We start from the raw sequence: 19066 nt of genomic DNA, 5'->3' as shown, positions 1-19066 counted from the left end.
TTAATGAAGTATGTATTTTTCTTTCGTTGCTCTATCCAAACGTCTCTTAAATGTTGCTATTGTATCTACCTCCATCAGCGCCTGTGGCAGCGCACTCCAGGCACTTGCCATACTCTGCGTTAAAAAAAAACTTCTCTCCCATCTCCTTTAAACTTACTCCTTTTATATTAAATCTATGTGTCCCTGTAATCAACATTTCTCTAGGAAAAAGATTCTGGCTATCCATTCTATCCAAGCCTCTCAATTTTGTAAATTTCTGTCAAGTCGCTTCCTCATCCTTCAATGCCATTCTGAGGAGGGGTCACTGGACCTGAAAAGTTAACTTTGATTTCTTTCTCTAGATGCCACCAGATCTGCAAAGCTTTTCCAGCAATTTCTGTTTTTGTTTCTAACATTCTGGTAAAACATTTCTGAACCCTCTCTAAAGCCTCCACATCCTTCTAGTAGTGTGGTGGCCAGAACTGTCAGCAATATTCCAAACATGGCCGAGCTAAAGATTTATACAGCTGCAACATGACTCGCCAAATTTTATACTTTGTACTCTGACTGATAAAGACAAACATGCCATATACTTTCTTGGCCACCTTATCCACTTGTGTTGCCACTTGCAGGTAACTGTTAACTTGTGCAGCTAGGTCCCTCTGTATGTTGATGCTACTAAGGGTTCTGCCCTTCACTGTATACTTCTTTCCTGTGTTAGATCTCCATTTTACATTTGTCTGGATTAAGCACCACCTGCCATTTCTCTATCCAAGTATCTGGCGTATCTATACCCTGTTGTATCCTTCAGCAGTCCTCCTCACCATCTGCACCTCCCCAAGTCTCTTAGTCATCTGTAAGCTTACTAATGAGGCCACCTATATTCTCCGACAAATTATAAACAAACAGGGGGCCTGGTGCTGATCTGTGTGGAACACCACATCATAGTTCTCCAGTCAGAAAAAAGAACCTTCCATCAATAATCTCGATCTTCTATGACTAAGCCATGACTGTATCCATCTTAACAGCTCACTGCAGATCCCATGTGACTTCACCTTTTGTATCTGCCTGGCATGAAGGAACTTGTCAAAGGCCTCCCTAAAGTGCCCTAGACAATGTCTACCAAGCTGCCCTCAAAACTCAATCACGTGTGTGACACAAATCATTCTCTGCACAAAACCACGCTGCCTGCCACTACTTTTGATAGTGTATACTTGGACTTCAGCAAGGTTGTGGTATGGACCTGTATGGGAGACTAATAGCAAAAGTAACAGACTGAAGGAGTGACTGGAAACAGAGGGTGATGGTTGAGGGGCGTTTTTGTGACCAGAGGCGATCATAATTCCATTAGGTTCAAAATGGTTATGCGAAAGGATAAGCCATCCATAACAGTTTGAGTTTTTAGTTGAAGTAAGGCAAATTTTTAAAAGCTATGAGACAAGAACTTTCAAAAATTGGTTGGAGTAGACTGCTCGCAGGTAAAAAAGACACCTGATAAGCGGGGAAACATTTATGAGTGTGATGAAGAGTGTTCAGAGGCATTTTGCTCCTGTTAGAGTGAGGGGTAATGCTGGTAAGATTAAGGAACAACAGATGAGTACAGATATTGAAGTTCTAGTCAAGAATCAGAGAGAATTTCTTATAAGATATAGACAACTTGGTTCAATGGAATCTCTTAATCTTTAGAGAGAAATCAGGTAGGCAAAGAGGGGAGATGAGATTGGATTATCCTTAACCTTATTTGCCAATCCTAAGAGATTGTGCAAATACATTAAGAGCAGGAGGGTAACTAAAGAGGGGGTCGGGCTTCTTAAAGATCAAGAAGGTTGTCTTTGCATTGAACCCAAGGAGGTGGGAGTGTTATTAAATGGATATTTTGGATCAGTTTTTCTTGTGGAGAAAGAAATGGAGTATAGAGAATGCAGAGAAATAAATTTAGATGTTTTAAAGACAGTTCACATTACAGAAGAGGAAGTTTGGAAACTCTTAGAGAATATAAAGGTGGATAAATCTCTGGGATCTGGTCGAATGTATCCCAGAATGTTGTGGGAAGTAAGGGAAGAAATTATAAGACGATTTGCAGAAATATCTGTATCATACATATCTATGGATGAGATCCCTAATGAATGGAGGGTGGCTAATGTTGTACCTTTGTTTAAGAAAGGTTGTAAGGAGAAACTGGAGAACTCTAGGCCTGTGTGTCTGACATTGGTTGCGGGTAAATTGTTGAGGTGATTATAAAAGATAGGATTTACAGACATTTAGAGAAGCAAAAATTGATTAGGGATAATCAGCATGGTTTTGTGTGAGGAAAATTGTTTTCTCACAAAATCGATGGAGTTTTATGAGGAAGTTATTAAAAAGGTTGATGAAGGCTGAACAGTAGACATTGTTTACTTGGATTCTAGTAAAGCCTTTCACAAGGTTCTGCATGGTAGACCATTTAGTAAAGTTAGGTGACATGGGATTCAAGGTGAGCTTGCCACATAATTAGCTTAACTGCAGGAGACAGAGTAATGGTGGATGGTTGCTTTTTAGACTGGCCACCGGTGGTCGACAGATCGGTTCTTTTGTCTGTCCTTTACGTAAGTGATTTGGATGAGAATCTCGAAGGTATGGTCAGTAAGTTTGCGGATGACACGAAAATTGGTGGCATTGTCGACAGTGGAGAAGGTTTCAGAGGAATTACACAGAAACCTCAATCAAATAGGTCAATGGGCTGAAAATGGCAGATGGAGTCAATCTGAATAAATGTGAGATTACTGCATTTTGGTACAACAAACAAGTGTAGGTCTTATACAATTATTGGTAGGGCCTTGGATAATGTTGTAGAATAGAGGGACTGAGCGGCACACGTACATAATTCTTTAAAGTTTGCATCAAATAGACAGGATGGGTAAAAAGGTATTTCAGCATACATGCATTCATTGCTCAGACCTTTGAGTCTAAGGGTTGGGATGTTATGTTGAGTTTGGACAAGATTTCTTGAGGCTTCTTCTGAAGTACTGTGTGGAGTCCTGGTTGCCCAGTTATAGGAACGATATTATCAAGGTGAAGAGGGTTTGGAAGAGATTTACCAGGATGTTGCCAGGTATGGAAGGTTTGAATTATAAGGAAAGGCTGGATAGGTTGGGACCTTTTTCACTGGAGCATAGAAGGTTGAAAGGTGACCTGATAAAAGTTTATAAAATAATGAGGGAGAGATAAGATTGATGGTAATTGTCATTTCCCTAAGAAAGAACATTATAAGACTAGGGGACACATTTTTAAGGTGAGGAGAAGAAAGATATAAGAAAGACATGAGAGACATTTTTTTGTTACACAGAGGGTATACACAGAGTATTGTGTATGTAGAACACAGAACAATACAGCACAGGAACAGGCTCTTCAGCCCACCCTATGTGCAATGACCAGGATGTCATTCTGAACTAATCCCATCTGCATATTGTCCATATCACTATCATCTGCCAGATTATACGTCTGTATAAATGCATCGAGGGTTGCTATCATATCTGCTTCTACCACCTCCTCAAGCAGCAAGTTCCAAGAACATACCATCCTTTTGTGTTAAGAGAAACTTGCCTCACACATTCTCCTTTAAACTTTCCCCTTCTCACTTTAAACCTATGCCCTGGGAAAAGGATTTCCAATTATCGATCCTACCTATTTCTCTCATGCTTTTATATACTTCTGTCAGGTTGACCCTCAGCTTCCAGTGCTAGTTCTGGAATCCACATTATAGGAGGGATGTGATGGCACCGGAAAGGATCTGGAGGAGTTTTGTTGGCATGTTGCCTGGGCTGGAGAGATTTTGTTAAAAAGATAGATTGGATAGAACGTGGTTATTTTACTTGAATTAGGGGAAATTGAGAGAAGACATCATTGAGATGAATACAATTATGAGGGTACAGGCAGAAAGAAACCTTTTCCCTTAGTGGAGGGATTGACAACAGGGGGCATAATTTCAAGGTAACAGGAAGGAGGTTTAAATGGAACGTGAGGAAGCATGAAGCTGGAGCTCACTGGCTACAAGGGTGGTAGAGGCCAAAACTCTCATAATATTTAAGTGGTATTTAGATTTACACTTGCAAAACCAAAGCTTACAAGGTCACGGGTTGGAAAAAATGGGATAAAAATGGTGTGGTTGTTTTTGATCGGCAAAGCCTTGATGGGCTGAAAAGCCTTTTTGTGCTGTAGACCACTGACTCCACGAATGAAGAACAAACAGAAAACCCATGCCAACACAAACAGAAATTGCTGGAAAAACTCAACAGGTCCGGCAGCACCTGTGGAGAGATTCCAGCAAGAGATCCTTCTGCCTGGGGCTGATTATTTTATGCTCATCTTGGTTTTAAGAGAGTTCACCTTAAAGGACTCCATGTGCTGTGTATGGGGATCAGTTAACTCAGTTGGCTAGATGGCTAATTTCCAAAGCAGACTGACGTCAAAAGTGTAGGTTCAATTCCTGTACCCAACCGAGTTTACCAGGAAGGGCTCTCCTTGTCAACTTCTTCCCCTTGCCTGAGGTGTTGTGACCTTGAGGCTAAACCACACCAGTCATCTATCCCTTTCCAGAAAGAGCAGCCTCGTGATCTGGTTAAGAATATGGTGACTTTACTCTGCTGTGTCTACACAATTTTGAGACTCTTTCTGGCCATCAGCCTGCTGAGAGTTTGCAAGCACAGAGAAATCACCTGGTTTGTTGTAATGTCCATTTGATAATGTGTAATACATTTTACTGCTTGAAATTAACTAACCTAGAGTTAATCAATCCCTGACGAGATGTTGATTTAAGACATTAACATTAATAGGTCATTGACCACAAGCATTCTGAACTAGTGTATGCCAGAAAGCACATAGTATAAAAATGAACTTGAGAATATGTATAAGAAACAAGAATAGTGTACTCAGCCCTTCCAGCCTGATCTGCTATTCAATAATTTTGTGGCTGATCTGATTTTAACCTCAGCTGTACACTCCTACATATCCCCGTTGATCTTTCATCCCCATGGTAATCAAATTTAATGGGAGGCAACGATTTAGTGGTATTATTGCTGGACTGTTAATCCAGTGACCCAGGTAATGTTCTGGGGACATGGGTTCAAATCCTGCCATGGCAGAGGGTGAAATTTGAAATCAATAACTATCTGGAATTAAGAGTCTAATGATGACCATGAATCTATTGCCGATTGTCAGAAAAACCCATCTGGTTCAATAATGTCCCTTAGGGAAGGAAACCTTACCAGGTTTGGCCTACATGGGAGTCCAGACCCACAGCAATGTGGTTGACTCTTAACTGCCCTCTGGGCAATTAGGGATGGTCAATAAATGCTGCCCCAGCCAGCAACACCCTCATCCCGTGAATGAATAAAGGGAGAATCTGCCTTAAAAGTATTTAAAGATTCTGCATCTACTTTTGAGGAAGGGAATTCCAAAGACACTCAACCCTCAGGAAAAAAAAACTGTTTCTTCATCTCTGTTTTCAATGGAGTATCCTTTCTAAGCAATAATCCCTAGTTCTAGACTCTCCCACGAGGAAAAAATCCTTCCGCATCCATTCAGTCAAGTTCCCTCAGGATCTTCTATGTTTTGATTAATTCACCTGTTCTAAACACAGAGCATACAGGCTTAGCCTATCTAACCTTTCCTGAAAAGACAATCTGCTAATTCTGAAAATCTTTGAATGTGAAAGTGCTTTCTGCTGTGAACCTTCATCACTGCTTACCAGTTCATCATTAACAAAAACTGCACTGAAACGAAGCAACAATTTGTACCTGTCTCTGTTGTAGCCGACTTCAGCCGTGACATTTGGAGTAGGAATGAGAAGATCTACTATCCCCATCTCAAGCTCCTGTTTAAAATGGAAAAAAAAATCAGGCACTGTAACTGTGAATCCAAATTAATGTTTCTAACTAACTGAAGGATGATATTTAATATTAAACCAATGTTAAAATGACCATAAATTGGCTGAAATTTTAATTAAATTATGGTCCATATGGAATTAGTTGAAAATGTTGCCAGAGCAGCACAGTAGCTCAATGGTCAGCAATGCTGCCACCCAGCGCCAGGAATCTGGGTTCAATTCCACCCTTGGGCAACTGGCAGTGCGGAGTTTCACATTCTCCCTGCGTCTGCATGAGTTTCCTCCGGGTGCTCCGGTTTCAGCCCACAGAGATGTGCAGGTTAGGTCGATTGGCCATGGGAAATGCAGCGTTAAAGGGATAAGGTAAGCAGTTGGATCTGGGTGCAATGTTTTTCAGAAGGTTGGCGTGGACTTGATGGACCAAGTGGCCTGCTTTCACACTGTAGGGATTGTGATATTATATCTGTAAAGCTTTGCTGTGTTTTTCTAAAACTCATCAGAAAAATTAGCAGTTACACAGTCCCACTCCTTCATTGATTAGAAGAACACAGACAAAATAGAAGTGGTTTAATTACCTGACAAATCTCTGTGATTGTGTCATCAAATACTCCACCAGCATCATCGGCACCCTCTCCCACAAGTTTTACCTTCCAGGCACGTGAAGGTAACCGCAAGTCCGAAGCATTGAGTTTAACTACTTGCCTAGCAATCTGTACAAAGATGGGCTTACACTTGCGACCTCTGGAAAAGCCATGAAATATCCGTATCAGATATAGAAATAATTTTCATCATTTAAATAAAAATATTTTGGTATATAGAAATTGAAGCTTCATAACTTTTTTTATTTTTAAAATATAGGATTCAGGGTGAGACAGTATACTGAAAAGAAAATTGACAACATTTACCTAGTAGAAATCCTTTTCACTGTAATCTGGGGGCCATAATTTTTGCCTTGGACCATTGTCTTTCCGATGGAACGCACCATAGGAAGAGTGTACACTCTTGGTGCCAGCAATGGTCTTAACTGTCCTTGGACTATTCCCCACGTTCCAGCATTATAGTGAGATGTGCTGTTCTGAAGTTACAATTCTAAATATTAATTATCTGGTCTTCAAACTCTGAAGTATTTACTTAAGTTGTTACAATTCAATGTTGGTTTAGTTACTCCAAGCACTGCTTACCTGATTGTTTGGGCTCAGGTTAAGTAACCTCCATGAGGAGTACATGAGATCTGAGAAGTGGTACAGCAAACGTAACCTGGCCCTAATTGTTTCAATATTTATTTCCTTCAAAGAGCTGTACTGGGGTGGAATAGAATCTGGTAAACCTAACTGCAGAGGCACAGATACACCTAGTAAGAAGAGGAAGAGATTTTCACATTAGACGTTGCGAAATGTTGTGGCTTTAACAGACGTACTTTGTCCTGGTGTCTTTTGAGAGAGATTTAATAAGAGGTGATACGTGGTCTGCGGTAAATGTCTTCTGAGCCGTGAGATTTTTTTAAAAAAGACTTGGAATTATAGAAGCAGCTGCGATGAGTATGGCCAGCTCTTACAGACTAGGATTTCTAGTTTTCTTTTGAACTTTTATGTTCAGCAGAAACTGGAGTTTTGAAGTAGTAGGTGCTACTTTTTCCCCCCCACTCTCTTGATTACAGCTACAAGCTGGGGTTTCATTTCCTACTGCAGGCAAGTATATCCGATTTCTGAATCTGCCTTTTTGCCCAAGGGGGATGTTTATGGAATGTTAATATATTATGTCATAAAGCAGGGTTTAACACTGTTTTCCCCCCCAATGCTGAAACTAAAACCGAAACACCCAAAGAGGTGTACCTCGCCCTATAATCTGTAAAAGGAGTATGGAAAGTGGTGTAAACTGCCTTTCAGCAACTTCTAATGGTTAACTAAAATAAATCCCTGACACACACTTAAAAATCAACAAGTAACGATTTAGTTATCTAACTCTAACAGCGAACAAATTAACGAAACTATTAACAAACCAAACAAATCCGTTCTAACTATTCCCAAATAAAACAAGATTCTAATGGTACGCTGTTCCAATAAATACAAGTCCCACTTACATAAAAAGAGAATTTAGTTCCACAAAATTACAGCCAGGTTACGTGTCTTCCGGAATGTTCTCTGCCTTTGCCATTGATTCTTCCGTCAGGAATGTTACCTCATTGTGCTGTGGGTACCTTTGTTATTTATATGGTGATTTCTCTAAGACATACAGGACTCAGAGCTGAGGGCTGTTAACTCTGCTGTTTTTCCAGCTGCCCCTTTCTTTTATACCATTGATGACATACCAATATTTCTTACAATAGAATTGGTCCTAGGGTGTCAAACCATCAGACAAATTTAATTGTTTTTTGGTATTGAACTGCCTGGTTCAAATTGATTGGCTAAATTCAAAACTTGCCGTCTTGTTTTAAAAAGAAGTTGCTGCTTGGCTTACTAACTATATGGCCTTTTGATACAAAGTTCACATGCTGTCTGTGTACTTGTAAACTTTTAAGCTGCTGATCATAAACATCCTTTTTAAATCTCTAAGCATAGAAAAAAAACATTTTTTAAAGTGACCATGCAATGTTTCCCCCACTTATAAACACCAAATTCTATCTTCCTGCCTCCCAATCCACAAGTACTCTATCCAACAAGTGGAATAGTTAATTAGTAATAGTTACTGAATCTGTTATTCTATTACGTTTTCCAATAGAGTAAAGATATTCTAAGGTCAATTTTTTTGTTCTATTTTAACCCTACTGCTGCTGTTTTGTTTCACATCAAGTAGTTTGGCCTATCAAATTGCATCTGGAACTCAGCTTTAAAATAAGAACAAGTTAAGGTCTAGGCTACCTTTGTGAAAATTTTGAGGGGGGTCTGGTCTGGTCCATAACAGATGTGAACACAATTCCTTCCAGCAGAATATTGACTGCTCTGCTAGAGGACACAATTAGGTGACATGTTTTTCCCTATATATACATCCAACTGTTTGCATTAAAGCATTATGCCCTTTTTGCTTTGGATTACTTCCTTTGACATACTGGAGTAGAATTCTTGATGCACAAGTGAAATTTTTGTTCTCTATGAACAGACACAATCTAGAAACTTTTTATACAGCAGGGTAAATGAAAACAAACAAAAGCAAAACCTTTAGCAGGATCCGTTAATATCTGCAAAGGTTATATTCTGGGCTTAAAACATCGCCAAAACACAGCAGTAAATGATTTTTATTTGAAAAAATTCTTCACAGGATGTGCTTGATGTTGACAACATTGTATTTATTGCTCAAGTTACCAGATTTATTAGGTGCAATTTTAAAATGATCAGATTTGAGTATCTAACTTGTGGGATCTAGTCAAGTGCTATAACCATTGCATTACTACAGTGGAATCAGAAAAACAGAATGTCAACATTTATTTAGAATGAAAGTACCACAAACCACTGAGTTACAGACACCATGATTACATCTGATCAGCAGCATACAAGATATAATGCTTATGGACTTTAGATAACCACAAATGCTTTCAGCTATTATTGTTACCTGTTTACTCAATAACTAAGGTTTGTTTACTTTAGCCTTGGTTTAAAAAGGAAATGTTCCAGGATAGAGTTGACAAAGATATTTTACATTTTTTATAAAAGGGAAGTACTGCATATGCTAAAGATCTGAAATAAAATCACAGCATGTTGAAGAAACTCTGCAGGTCTGGCAGACTCAGTGGAGTGAGAGCCAAAGTTAATATTTTGAGTCCAATGCATTTCTTAAATGTAGTGAAGTCATATTGGACCGGAAATGTTAACTGTTGGTTTGTCCAAATGCTGCCAGGCTTTGAGTTTGCCCAGCATGTACTTTTTTTTAAAATGATATGGTTACAATTTTTCATAATACTAAGTTAAAAATCTGCAAAAGCCAAGCATTTATTTTTGAATTTGGAAAGAAATGCTATTATTAATTCAGCACAGTAAAATGTGCACCTTGGTCAGTGCCAAGAAAATGCATCACTTTTCAATATTGAAATCATTCACTTATTACAATCTACACTAAAATGAAAAGGGAAGCTGAAACCATGTCACCTGGTGCTCTTGGTGGTACTGGAGGAGCTGTCCACGCTACACTGTGGCAACGTCCTGCTGAAATCTGTCGAATGTTCTTTCCCTGGAGTGCGGTGACTAGAGTTGGCTCTCTTACATGATTGGTATGACCTAAACCCAACTACACGGGAGGTACAAGAAAAGCAGATATGGAAAGTCAGAGATAAGGTACCGCATCAATTTTTTACTATAAACACTTATTTTTCAGCTAAATGTACTCCATACCACCAGACATCTGTGCTGAGAATGTTTTTGTCAGTTGGATTTCATCTTAAGTGCTTCTAACTATATTGGTATAAGGAAGCAGGTGAATTCATAAAGCAGCGTGAATGGAGAGTGGTGCATCTCTAAACAAATGTAAATTAAATACAACCTGAAGTAAGGTCAGGGGAGTACTTCTACCTTGTCTATAAATTAAACTGAAGTCCATTAGCTAAAATAAAATACATAAAATAATTATGAATTACAACAATTATTCATTCCTAGTTGGCGCAAATTAAAATGGGAAAGGCAGCTCAACGATGGTTCACGAAATAAATTAGGGATAGTAACAGAACTAAAGAGAGGCATATAACATCACCAGAAAGAGTTGCAAACCTGAGGATTGGCAGCAATTTAGAATTCAGCAAATGAGGTCAAAAAGCTTGATCAAGAGGGGGAAAATGGTGCATAACAGTAAACTTATAGGGGCCATAAAAACTGACTGTCAAAGCTTGTATAAGTATGTGGTGAGAAAAAATGATTAGTGAGGTCAAATGTCTCTCATTTTTCAGTTGAAGAACTGAACCCATTTTGGTTCTATCTTCACAAAATAGCACATACATAGTTTCCCAGAGATGTCAGGGAATAGAGCATCTAGTAACAGGGAGGAATTGAAGAGAACCAGTATTAGCTGAAAGAAAAATGGTATTAGACAAATTGATGGGGGTTAAAAGTCGATAAATCCCCAGGGCCTAATACCTACAAAGCAGAGTGCTAGAGGAAATGGCCCTAGAAATGCTGAATGCAAATGTAGCCCCACAACTTTAAAAATAGGGCAGAAAACAGACAGTTACAGACCAATGAGCCTAACATCAGTAGTGGGAAAAAGATGTAATCGGAACACATTAACAGGAGTAGACAAAAGTCAGTATGAATTTAATAATTAGTTTAACTAATCATTATAGAGGTTTTGTGAGAATGCAACAATTAAAATTGTTAAGGGAGAGTCCATTTGTGTATTTTGATTTAAAAGGTGGTTTTTGGTCACACCAGATATAAGTAGTCAGCAGGCAAAATTAAGCCGACAGGACTAGGTCTAATACACTGGCATGGATTGGGAAGTAGTTGACAGAACGGAAACTGAAAATGAGAATAAGTGGGCCTTTTCTATGTGGCAGACAGTGGCCGCATGGATTAGTACTTGGACTCCACCTATTCATGATATATAAGACTTTGATGAAAGAACCAAACACAATATTTCCAAGTTTGGTGGTGACACAAAACTACATGTGATTCAGAGTTATGAGGAGGATGCAACAAGGCTTTAGGGCAATCTGGACAAGTTCAGTCTCGGGGCAAGAACATGGCAGATGTAACATAATGCAACAAAATGTGAAGTAATACATTAAGTCTGAAAAACACCAAAGCAAATTATTAAATGGCAAGTTATTGGGAAATTTGGACATACAAAAGGGATCCTGGTGTCTTTGTACACTAGTCAATGAAAGTAAACAGGCTGATGTAGAAAGCTATTAGGAAGGTAAATATTATGCTGGCCTTCAAGGCAAGGAGATTTGAGTTCATTAGTGGGAATACATTACAACAGTTATTCAGGGCCTTGACAATACTACTCTGGAGTATTTATGAAGAACAGTCCCCGACCCAAAACATTAGCTTTCCTACTCCTCTGATGCTGCCTGGCCTGCTGTGTTCCTCCAGTTCCGCACTGTGTTATCTGTAGAGTATTCAGAGTCTCTCACTACATAAGATATATTTGCCATAAAGGGAGTGTAGTGCAGGTTTATTGGGCTGGTAACAGGGATGGTAGGATTGTCTGATAAGGAGAAATTGGTTCAACTGCATTTACATTCATGACCATTTATAAGGATGAACGGAGTCTGATTGAAACATATACAACTCTAACAGTACTGGAATGCATAGGCAATGTTGCCCATCGTTGGGAAGTTTTGAAACAGGGGTCACAGTCTCAGGAAATGGACCCATTTTGGACCACAACGAGGAAGTACTTCTTCACTCAAAGGGTGGTCAAACTGTTGAATTCACTACCACAGCTGTGGAGGCCATGTTTGAGAATATATTCAAGAAAGAGACAGATAAATATTTTGATATTAAAAGCATAAAAGTGTATGAAGAGAAAGCAAGAACATAGCGTTGAGATGGAGGATCATCTATGATCAAAATGAATCGCAGAGCAGGCATGAGTGGTGAAATGTCTTACTCCCGCTTCCAGTTGCTATGAAGCTTTTAAATCAGTTTACACTAACATAGTATCGCTTGATGTTTGTGAGAATGGATATCTTCATCACTCTACAGGAAAACTCCTGTCTTGCTTGACGCAAGTTGATTGTAAGCCTTGTTTTCTAGCTTTGTATTTATAATCCAAGTGACAGAAGGCTGTATTAGGAATGATTAAAAAAGGCCTCTGTAAAATTAAGATTTCTTACCTGCCCTTCTGAATTGCTGCCCCAGCCATAAACATCTCCAGCCGTTGAAAGGCCCAGTGTGTGCTCAGCACCCACAACTATGTCCTCCATAAAGACTCCGTTCAGGGCAGGCACTGGCTGAGGTCTGTTATGGTTGCGGGCACGACCCTCAGGCAAGCCAATTAGGCGATCTGTTGGCACAAAAAAGGAGCTCCGAGAGTCTGGATGGACATAACATGCAGAATTAAATACTGGATAATTTAGATCCCATCACCAAACCTGGCTTGCTTCTTTAGAAAAGACTGGCAGTTACCCACTGAACACATTCACAGAAGACTGTGCACTTTTAGCACAAACAGAAACACGTTAAACTGGGAAAATAATGAATTATATTGCACTAGATGAAACATCGCACAGATTTCACTGCAGACGTAAGACATGTTTCAAATTCACTTCTTTCAAACTAGCTAACATTCAATTCTCATGAAGAATTGCGTTAACTCCACACTAGAATTCCTTATTCAGACTGGAACAGCTGCAACCAATTTCCTCTTCGCAACTGCTCTGCCACTTTTACCCTACATCTGGTGTCTTTCTCAAGAGCACCCGAAATGAACGGAAAACTAAACTCATTAGAACTTCATCTTTGGAGCAACTACACAAGTAGCTTAAATCCAGTATCCACCAGTCCTTCACTCTCAGGCATACACAATAAAGAATGATGATCTAGGTTGTTCTGTTAATCTTTTGCATCACATTCATGATTTTTATTGCATGTTAACCCACCTCATGAAGTTCAAGTCAATGTCGCAAAACAGCATCAAATGTAAATAAAGCTACCTTGGCACAGTTCCAAGCTCACAAATTGAACTTTAAAAATCACCCTAATCATTTTCTCCCTTATTTTAACATAAATACAAAACATAGTTCAAATCTTAGCTTTCATTATTCTTACACTGATGAGGATTTCATTTCATTTTCTCTTCCAAACATAAATTAACAGGTGACTTCCAACACAACAAATTTACAAAGCTATCCGAATTTAATTTTCTCCCCCTCCTAATGTAGATATGGAAAAAAAACTAGAGGCTAATGCCAAGGTTTCAACAAGCAGGTTTCTTGAGGCCAACACAAAAATCACCTTGCAAATTCAATGGAGATCGTTTGTGATAGTGCACTAAGTGTGAGCAGAGCTCCTTGTCAGCTCTGGATAGGAAATAAAATTTTCCATAATACAATATCTACCAGACACACCCAACTATCAGAGGAAAATGAGAATGCCAATTTCAAACATATTATTGGTGCTTTCTTCTGTAAATGATTGTAAGTTGTTGAATTCAGAAGCATTTAACAAAGATCAAACATTTTCAAAACTAAATTATTATTGTCTGGCATTAAAAAGGACACGGTTTATCACTACTTCCTGTTGTATCATGTTGTTCATCAATAATTTTAGTGATGCATGTTAATCACTTCTAACACAGCTTTACAGAACTTCAATTAGGCCACAATTGGAGTATTGAGCATAGTTCTGATCAGTACACCACCAGAAGGATGTGAATGCTTTGGAGAAAAGGTTTACCAAGATGTCGCCTGGTAAGGGGGAATTTAGCTATCAAGAAAGTTTAGATAAATGTGTTTGTTTTCAGTGGAACGCAGGAGGTTGAGCAGCAATCTGATACATGGTAATAAGATTGTGAATGGCGTGGATAGAGTGGAAAGTATGTGGCTTTTTCAAGGATGAAGGGTTCAAGTACTAGGGGATACAGGTTCAAGATGTGGGGGTACATTTTTCGCATAACGGGTGGCGAGTACCTGGAACACACTACCAGAGGTGGTGGAAGCAGACACAATAGCAGGATTCAAGAAGCACCTGGAAGAATGCAGGAATAGCAAGGGAAGAACAAAGAACAAAAAAAATTACAGCACAGGAACAGACCCTTCAGCCTTCCAAGCCTGCGCCAATCAAGATCCTCTGTCTAAACCTGTCATCATCTAGTTTCTAAGGGTCTGCATCCCTTTGCTCAGTGCCCATCCATGTACCTGTCCAGATACATCTCAAAAGACACTAATGTATCTGCATCTACCACCTCTCCTGGCAACGCGTTCCAGGCACCCACCACCCTCTGCGTAAAGACCTTTCCACGCATATCTCCCATAGACTTTCCTCTTCTCACTTTGAACTCATGACCCCTTGTAATCGAGTCCCCCAGTCTGGGAAAAAACTTCTGGCTATCCACCTTGTCTATAACCCTCATGATTTTGTAAACCTCAAATCAGGTCCCCACCCCAATCTCCGTCTTTCTAACGAAAATAATCCTAAGCTCCTCGACCTCTCTTCATAGCTAGCGCCCTCCATACCTGGCAACATCGTGGTGAACCTCCTCAGCACCATCTCCAAAGCATCCACATCCTTTTGGTAAGGTAGGGACCAGAACAGTAGGCTGTACTCTAAACGTGGCCGAACCTAAGTCCTATACAACTGTAACGTGACCTGCCAACTCTTGTACTCTCTACCCCGTCCGATGAAGGAAAGCATGCCGTATGCCTTCTTGACCACCCTATTGAGCTGCGTTGCCATCTTCAGGGAACAATGGACCTGAACACCCAAATCTCTCTGCACATCAATTTTGCCCCGGACTTTTCCATTTACTGTATAGTTTGCAGTGTTTAAGGATGCTGCAAAGATATCTGTTAAGGCCCCGGCTATTTCCTCTCTCGCTTCCTTCAATAACCTGGGATAGATCCCATTTGGACCTGGGGACTTGTCCACCTTAATGCCTTCTACGAGACCCAACCCTTTTCCTGCCTTATGCTGACTTGACCTAGAGTAATCAAACATCTATGCCTAACCTCAACATCTGTCATGTCCCTCTCCTTGGTGAATATTGATGCAAAGTACTTGTTAAGAATGTCACCCATTTTCTCCAACCCGGCGCATAACTTTCTTTCTTTGTCCTTAAGTGGGCCAATGCTTTCTCTAGTTACTCTCTTGCTCTTTATATATGACTAAAAGGCTTTGGGATTTTCCTTAAACATGTCTGTGAAAGATATCTCATGTCCCCTTTCAGTCCTCCTAATTCCTCGTTTCAGATTCGCCCTACATTCCTGATATTTTTCCAAAGCTTCGTCTGTCTTCAGTCGCCTAAACCTTATATATGCTTCCTTTTTTCCCTTAGCTAGTGTCACAATTTCACCTGTCATGCACAGTACCCTAATCTTGCCATTTCTATCCCTCATTTTCACAGGAACATCTCTCCTGCACGTTAATCAACTTCTCTTTAAATGACCATAATCCCAAACTAAACTAGTCCCACCTGCTTGCGCTTGGCCATTTCTTACTCATGTACAAATGTCTTTTAAATGTGTGTAAATGTACCAGGAACCATCACTTCCTCTGCAAGTTCATTCTACATAGGAATCAATTTGTGTAAAAAAAGTTGCTCTCATACCTTTTTTAAATATTAAAAAATATTTTAAATTTTTAAAAAAAATATGCCGCCAATCTGGAAATTCCCCACTCAATGAAAAAGACACCTGCCAATCACCTTATTTATACTGCTCATGATTTTATAAACCTCTACAAGGTCACCCCTCAACCTCCTACACCCTAGTGAAAAAAGTCCTAGCCTACCCAACCTCTCCTGATAGCTCAAATCCTCCATTCCCAATATCCTACTGAATCTCTTTTGAACCTGCTCCAGCTAAATAATATTATTTCTGTACCAGAGCTATCAGAACTGGACACTGGACCAGAATAGGCCTCACCAATGTCCTGTACAATCTCAACATAATGTCCCAACTGCTATATTCAAAGGTCTGAGCAATGAAGGCAACTGTACTAAATGCTTTTTAACTGCCCCACATATATGTGACACAAATTCAAAAGCCTATGCACCTTAATCCCTAGGAGTCTCTGTTCTACAACACTACCTCTTAATTGCATAAGTCCTTGGTGAGCTACCAGCCTTCTCTCAAGGCACTGGCGATGAGAATCTTGGTTTGATCATTTTGAATATTCAATCTAGTCAGCCTGTGCTTAATTAAACTGATTAATACACTGGTTGCATACAATAAAATTTCACAGAGAGGTATTAAACATAGTCACTTTAATTCCAGATTTTAAATCTCCATATCAATTTCCGAAATTATTATTCAAAATCTTTTAGAAAGTGGAGGCGAGAAAGGAAAAAAAAACATTGGTTGCCTCTAAAAACACATCGAACATTTAAGGATATTTCAATGTCCCTTAGTTATGTTTGAGCAAAAAGCTGCTCAAAAATATCCTGTGTCAAGCAAAGTAAATATAGAGACAGAAAAGAGTGAGAGGAAGTGATTGATGGCATCGTGCCTGAATGCCAATTTCTAACAGGCCAAATGACAAATGAATTGGCCTAAAACAGAAATTGCTAGAGAAACTCAGCAGGTCTAGCAGCATCTATGGAGAGAAAGCAGAGTAAATGTTTCAAATCCAGTGGCCCTTCTTCAGAACTCACTGTTGGGACAATGGACCCGAAATGCTAACTCTGCTGGTTAGCATTGCCCTTATTGGGTTTTATACGTAAATTATTCAATTGGAAACACTGGTGATGTACTGGTGGTGGTTAATAAATGAGAAAAAGGTGTTCTGGTGATAGGTACAATTGATCAGTTTTCTTTCGAAGAGCACTGCTGAACACAGGATTCAGGAAAAAAGGTTAGTTTTCATCTCTCCCAATGTTAAGTGCATTGCTCTTAACGGGCTTTGCACATAAATTAATCAACTGGTAAACACAGTTGACATACTGGTGGTGGTTAATAGATCAAAAATATCACAGTTGATACGGTGAGGGGAGAAAAAATTCAATTTTTGCATAACAGCACTTGTAGATATTGAAAAAGAAAAAAGGTTGGATTTTCCCGACTAGTGAGTGGGTTAGGAAAGGGAGACAGCAGGTTGGAACTTATATTGAACAATGAAATTTAAATTAACAGTTGGGGAAGGCAGACTGACTCCTGTTTCTTGCTTTGATAAAGAGACGACCAACTCTGTTTCTTTTGCTATTTGGAATGTATTAAGTTAAGGACTGGTGCCATTCTAAACAAAATTTTGAAAAGCCGAGATAAATTATCTTACCTTGGCCAAAAGTGTACACATGGCCGTCTTTTGTCAGGGCAACAGAAAACTGGGTGCCACAAGCAACCTTTTTAATTCCTATGCCACACAAAACATCCACTTTCTGCAGAAAAAGGAATTAAAAGTAATTTTAAGACAAAAAGGCAGCTATGAAAAATAAACAAAAGAATAGCTGAATTACATCATGCATCAATTAAGATCGTAATTTTCTTAAATTGTTTTCATACTATTGAGTTGGGTTAATTGTCCAACAAGTCAAGAAAATTGGCCGCACAAAAGCAAGACTAATTAAAACCAGCCATCACTATAGAGGTTTTGAAGATCAATCATTTCAGCTGCAAGATGCCGCAATGGAGCTCCTCATAGCACTGCCCTAGGTCCAACCTTGCTACTTCATCTTGGACCATACTACCATCAGGAGCTCAAAAATGGTTGTATTCGCTGAAAATTGCACCATGTCCAGACACAATTGAAGGTCGTCGAACAACAAGGCAGTTTTACACAGACATACAGCAAAACCTGGACAATATCATGGCTTAGACCAACACATGGCAAGTAACTCCCTCCACTTCTGGCACATAGTGGCGGCAGCAGTGTGCGCCATTTACAAGATGCACTGCAGTAACGTGCTAAAGCTCCTAGAGGAGCACCTTCCAAACCTGCAACCTCTACCATCAAGAAGGACAAAGGAGATCCCAATACCTGCAAATTCCCTCTAAGTTACATCACGCGGACTTGGAACAGTATTTTTGTTGCTTCAATGTTGCAGAGTAAAAACATCATCTCCGAAAGCACTATGGGGGTAACCACACCACATAGACTGGAATGTGGCTTAAGGTGTTGGCTCAACAAAAGTTTCTCAAAAGCAATTAGGATTGCGAAATAAATGTTAGCATTTCTAAAAATCCCACATTCAGTGAATGAATTACAAGAAGCTTTGCTACATCAGTAAACTGCCATCTCAAATACTGTCATTCATTTGAGAAAGTCACAAAGCAGCGCTGGGAAGACAAAGCCATACAATCACACCAATATAATAACCAAAGTTTGGCGACACATGCCTGAGGAGATGATTTGGCTGTTGAATTGCCTAGACCAAGCTTTCCATAATCACCATCACCAAAAGCCCAGACCACCATCCCATCAGTAGAGACAGCTAAAGTGTGATTTAAACCACATGCAACCTGTAAAGAGAAACATGACAATTTAACATCAGATATCAATGATAACACCAAAACCAGAAGGAACAATCATTACTCAAATTAATTGAATGAGAGCAAAGTACTGTGGCTGCTGGAGGTAAGAAATAAAAATACAAATTCCTGCTGGAAAATCTCAGCAGATCTGGCAGCAACTATGGAGAGAG

The 19066-nt window shown here is 39.5% G+C and overlaps 1 protein-coding gene across 1 annotated transcript in view; it reads right to left on the bottom strand.

Annotated features, from left to right (window-relative positions):
- The window catches only part of herc1 (HECT and RLD domain containing E3 ubiquitin protein ligase family member 1), a 339275-nt gene that overhangs the window by 18993 nt on the left and 301216 nt on the right, over positions 1-19066 (bottom strand). Inside the window, exons 67-74 of the mRNA XM_059640184.1 lie at positions 18762-18884; positions 17701-17803; positions 12606-12775; positions 9922-10060; positions 7024-7193; positions 6748-6917; positions 6418-6583; positions 5754-5830 (exon numbers count right to left, since the gene is read on the bottom strand). Coding sequence (XP_059496167.1) covers positions 5754-5830; positions 6418-6583; positions 6748-6917; positions 7024-7193; positions 9922-10060; positions 12606-12775; positions 17701-17803; positions 18762-18884 — 1118 coding nt within the window. The remainder of the gene's footprint in view (positions 1-5753; positions 5831-6417; positions 6584-6747; positions 6918-7023; positions 7194-9921; positions 10061-12605; positions 12776-17700; positions 17804-18761; positions 18885-19066) is intronic.

Source organism: Stegostoma tigrinum, chromosome 36 (assembly GCF_030684315.1).
Source record: "Stegostoma tigrinum isolate sSteTig4 chromosome 36, sSteTig4.hap1, whole genome shotgun sequence".
NCBI classification, from domain to species: domain Eukaryota; kingdom Metazoa; phylum Chordata; class Chondrichthyes; order Orectolobiformes; family Stegostomatidae; genus Stegostoma; species Stegostoma tigrinum.
The sequence above is the reverse complement of the archived record's forward strand: the minus strand, read 5'-3'. Positions and strand labels throughout refer to the sequence as shown.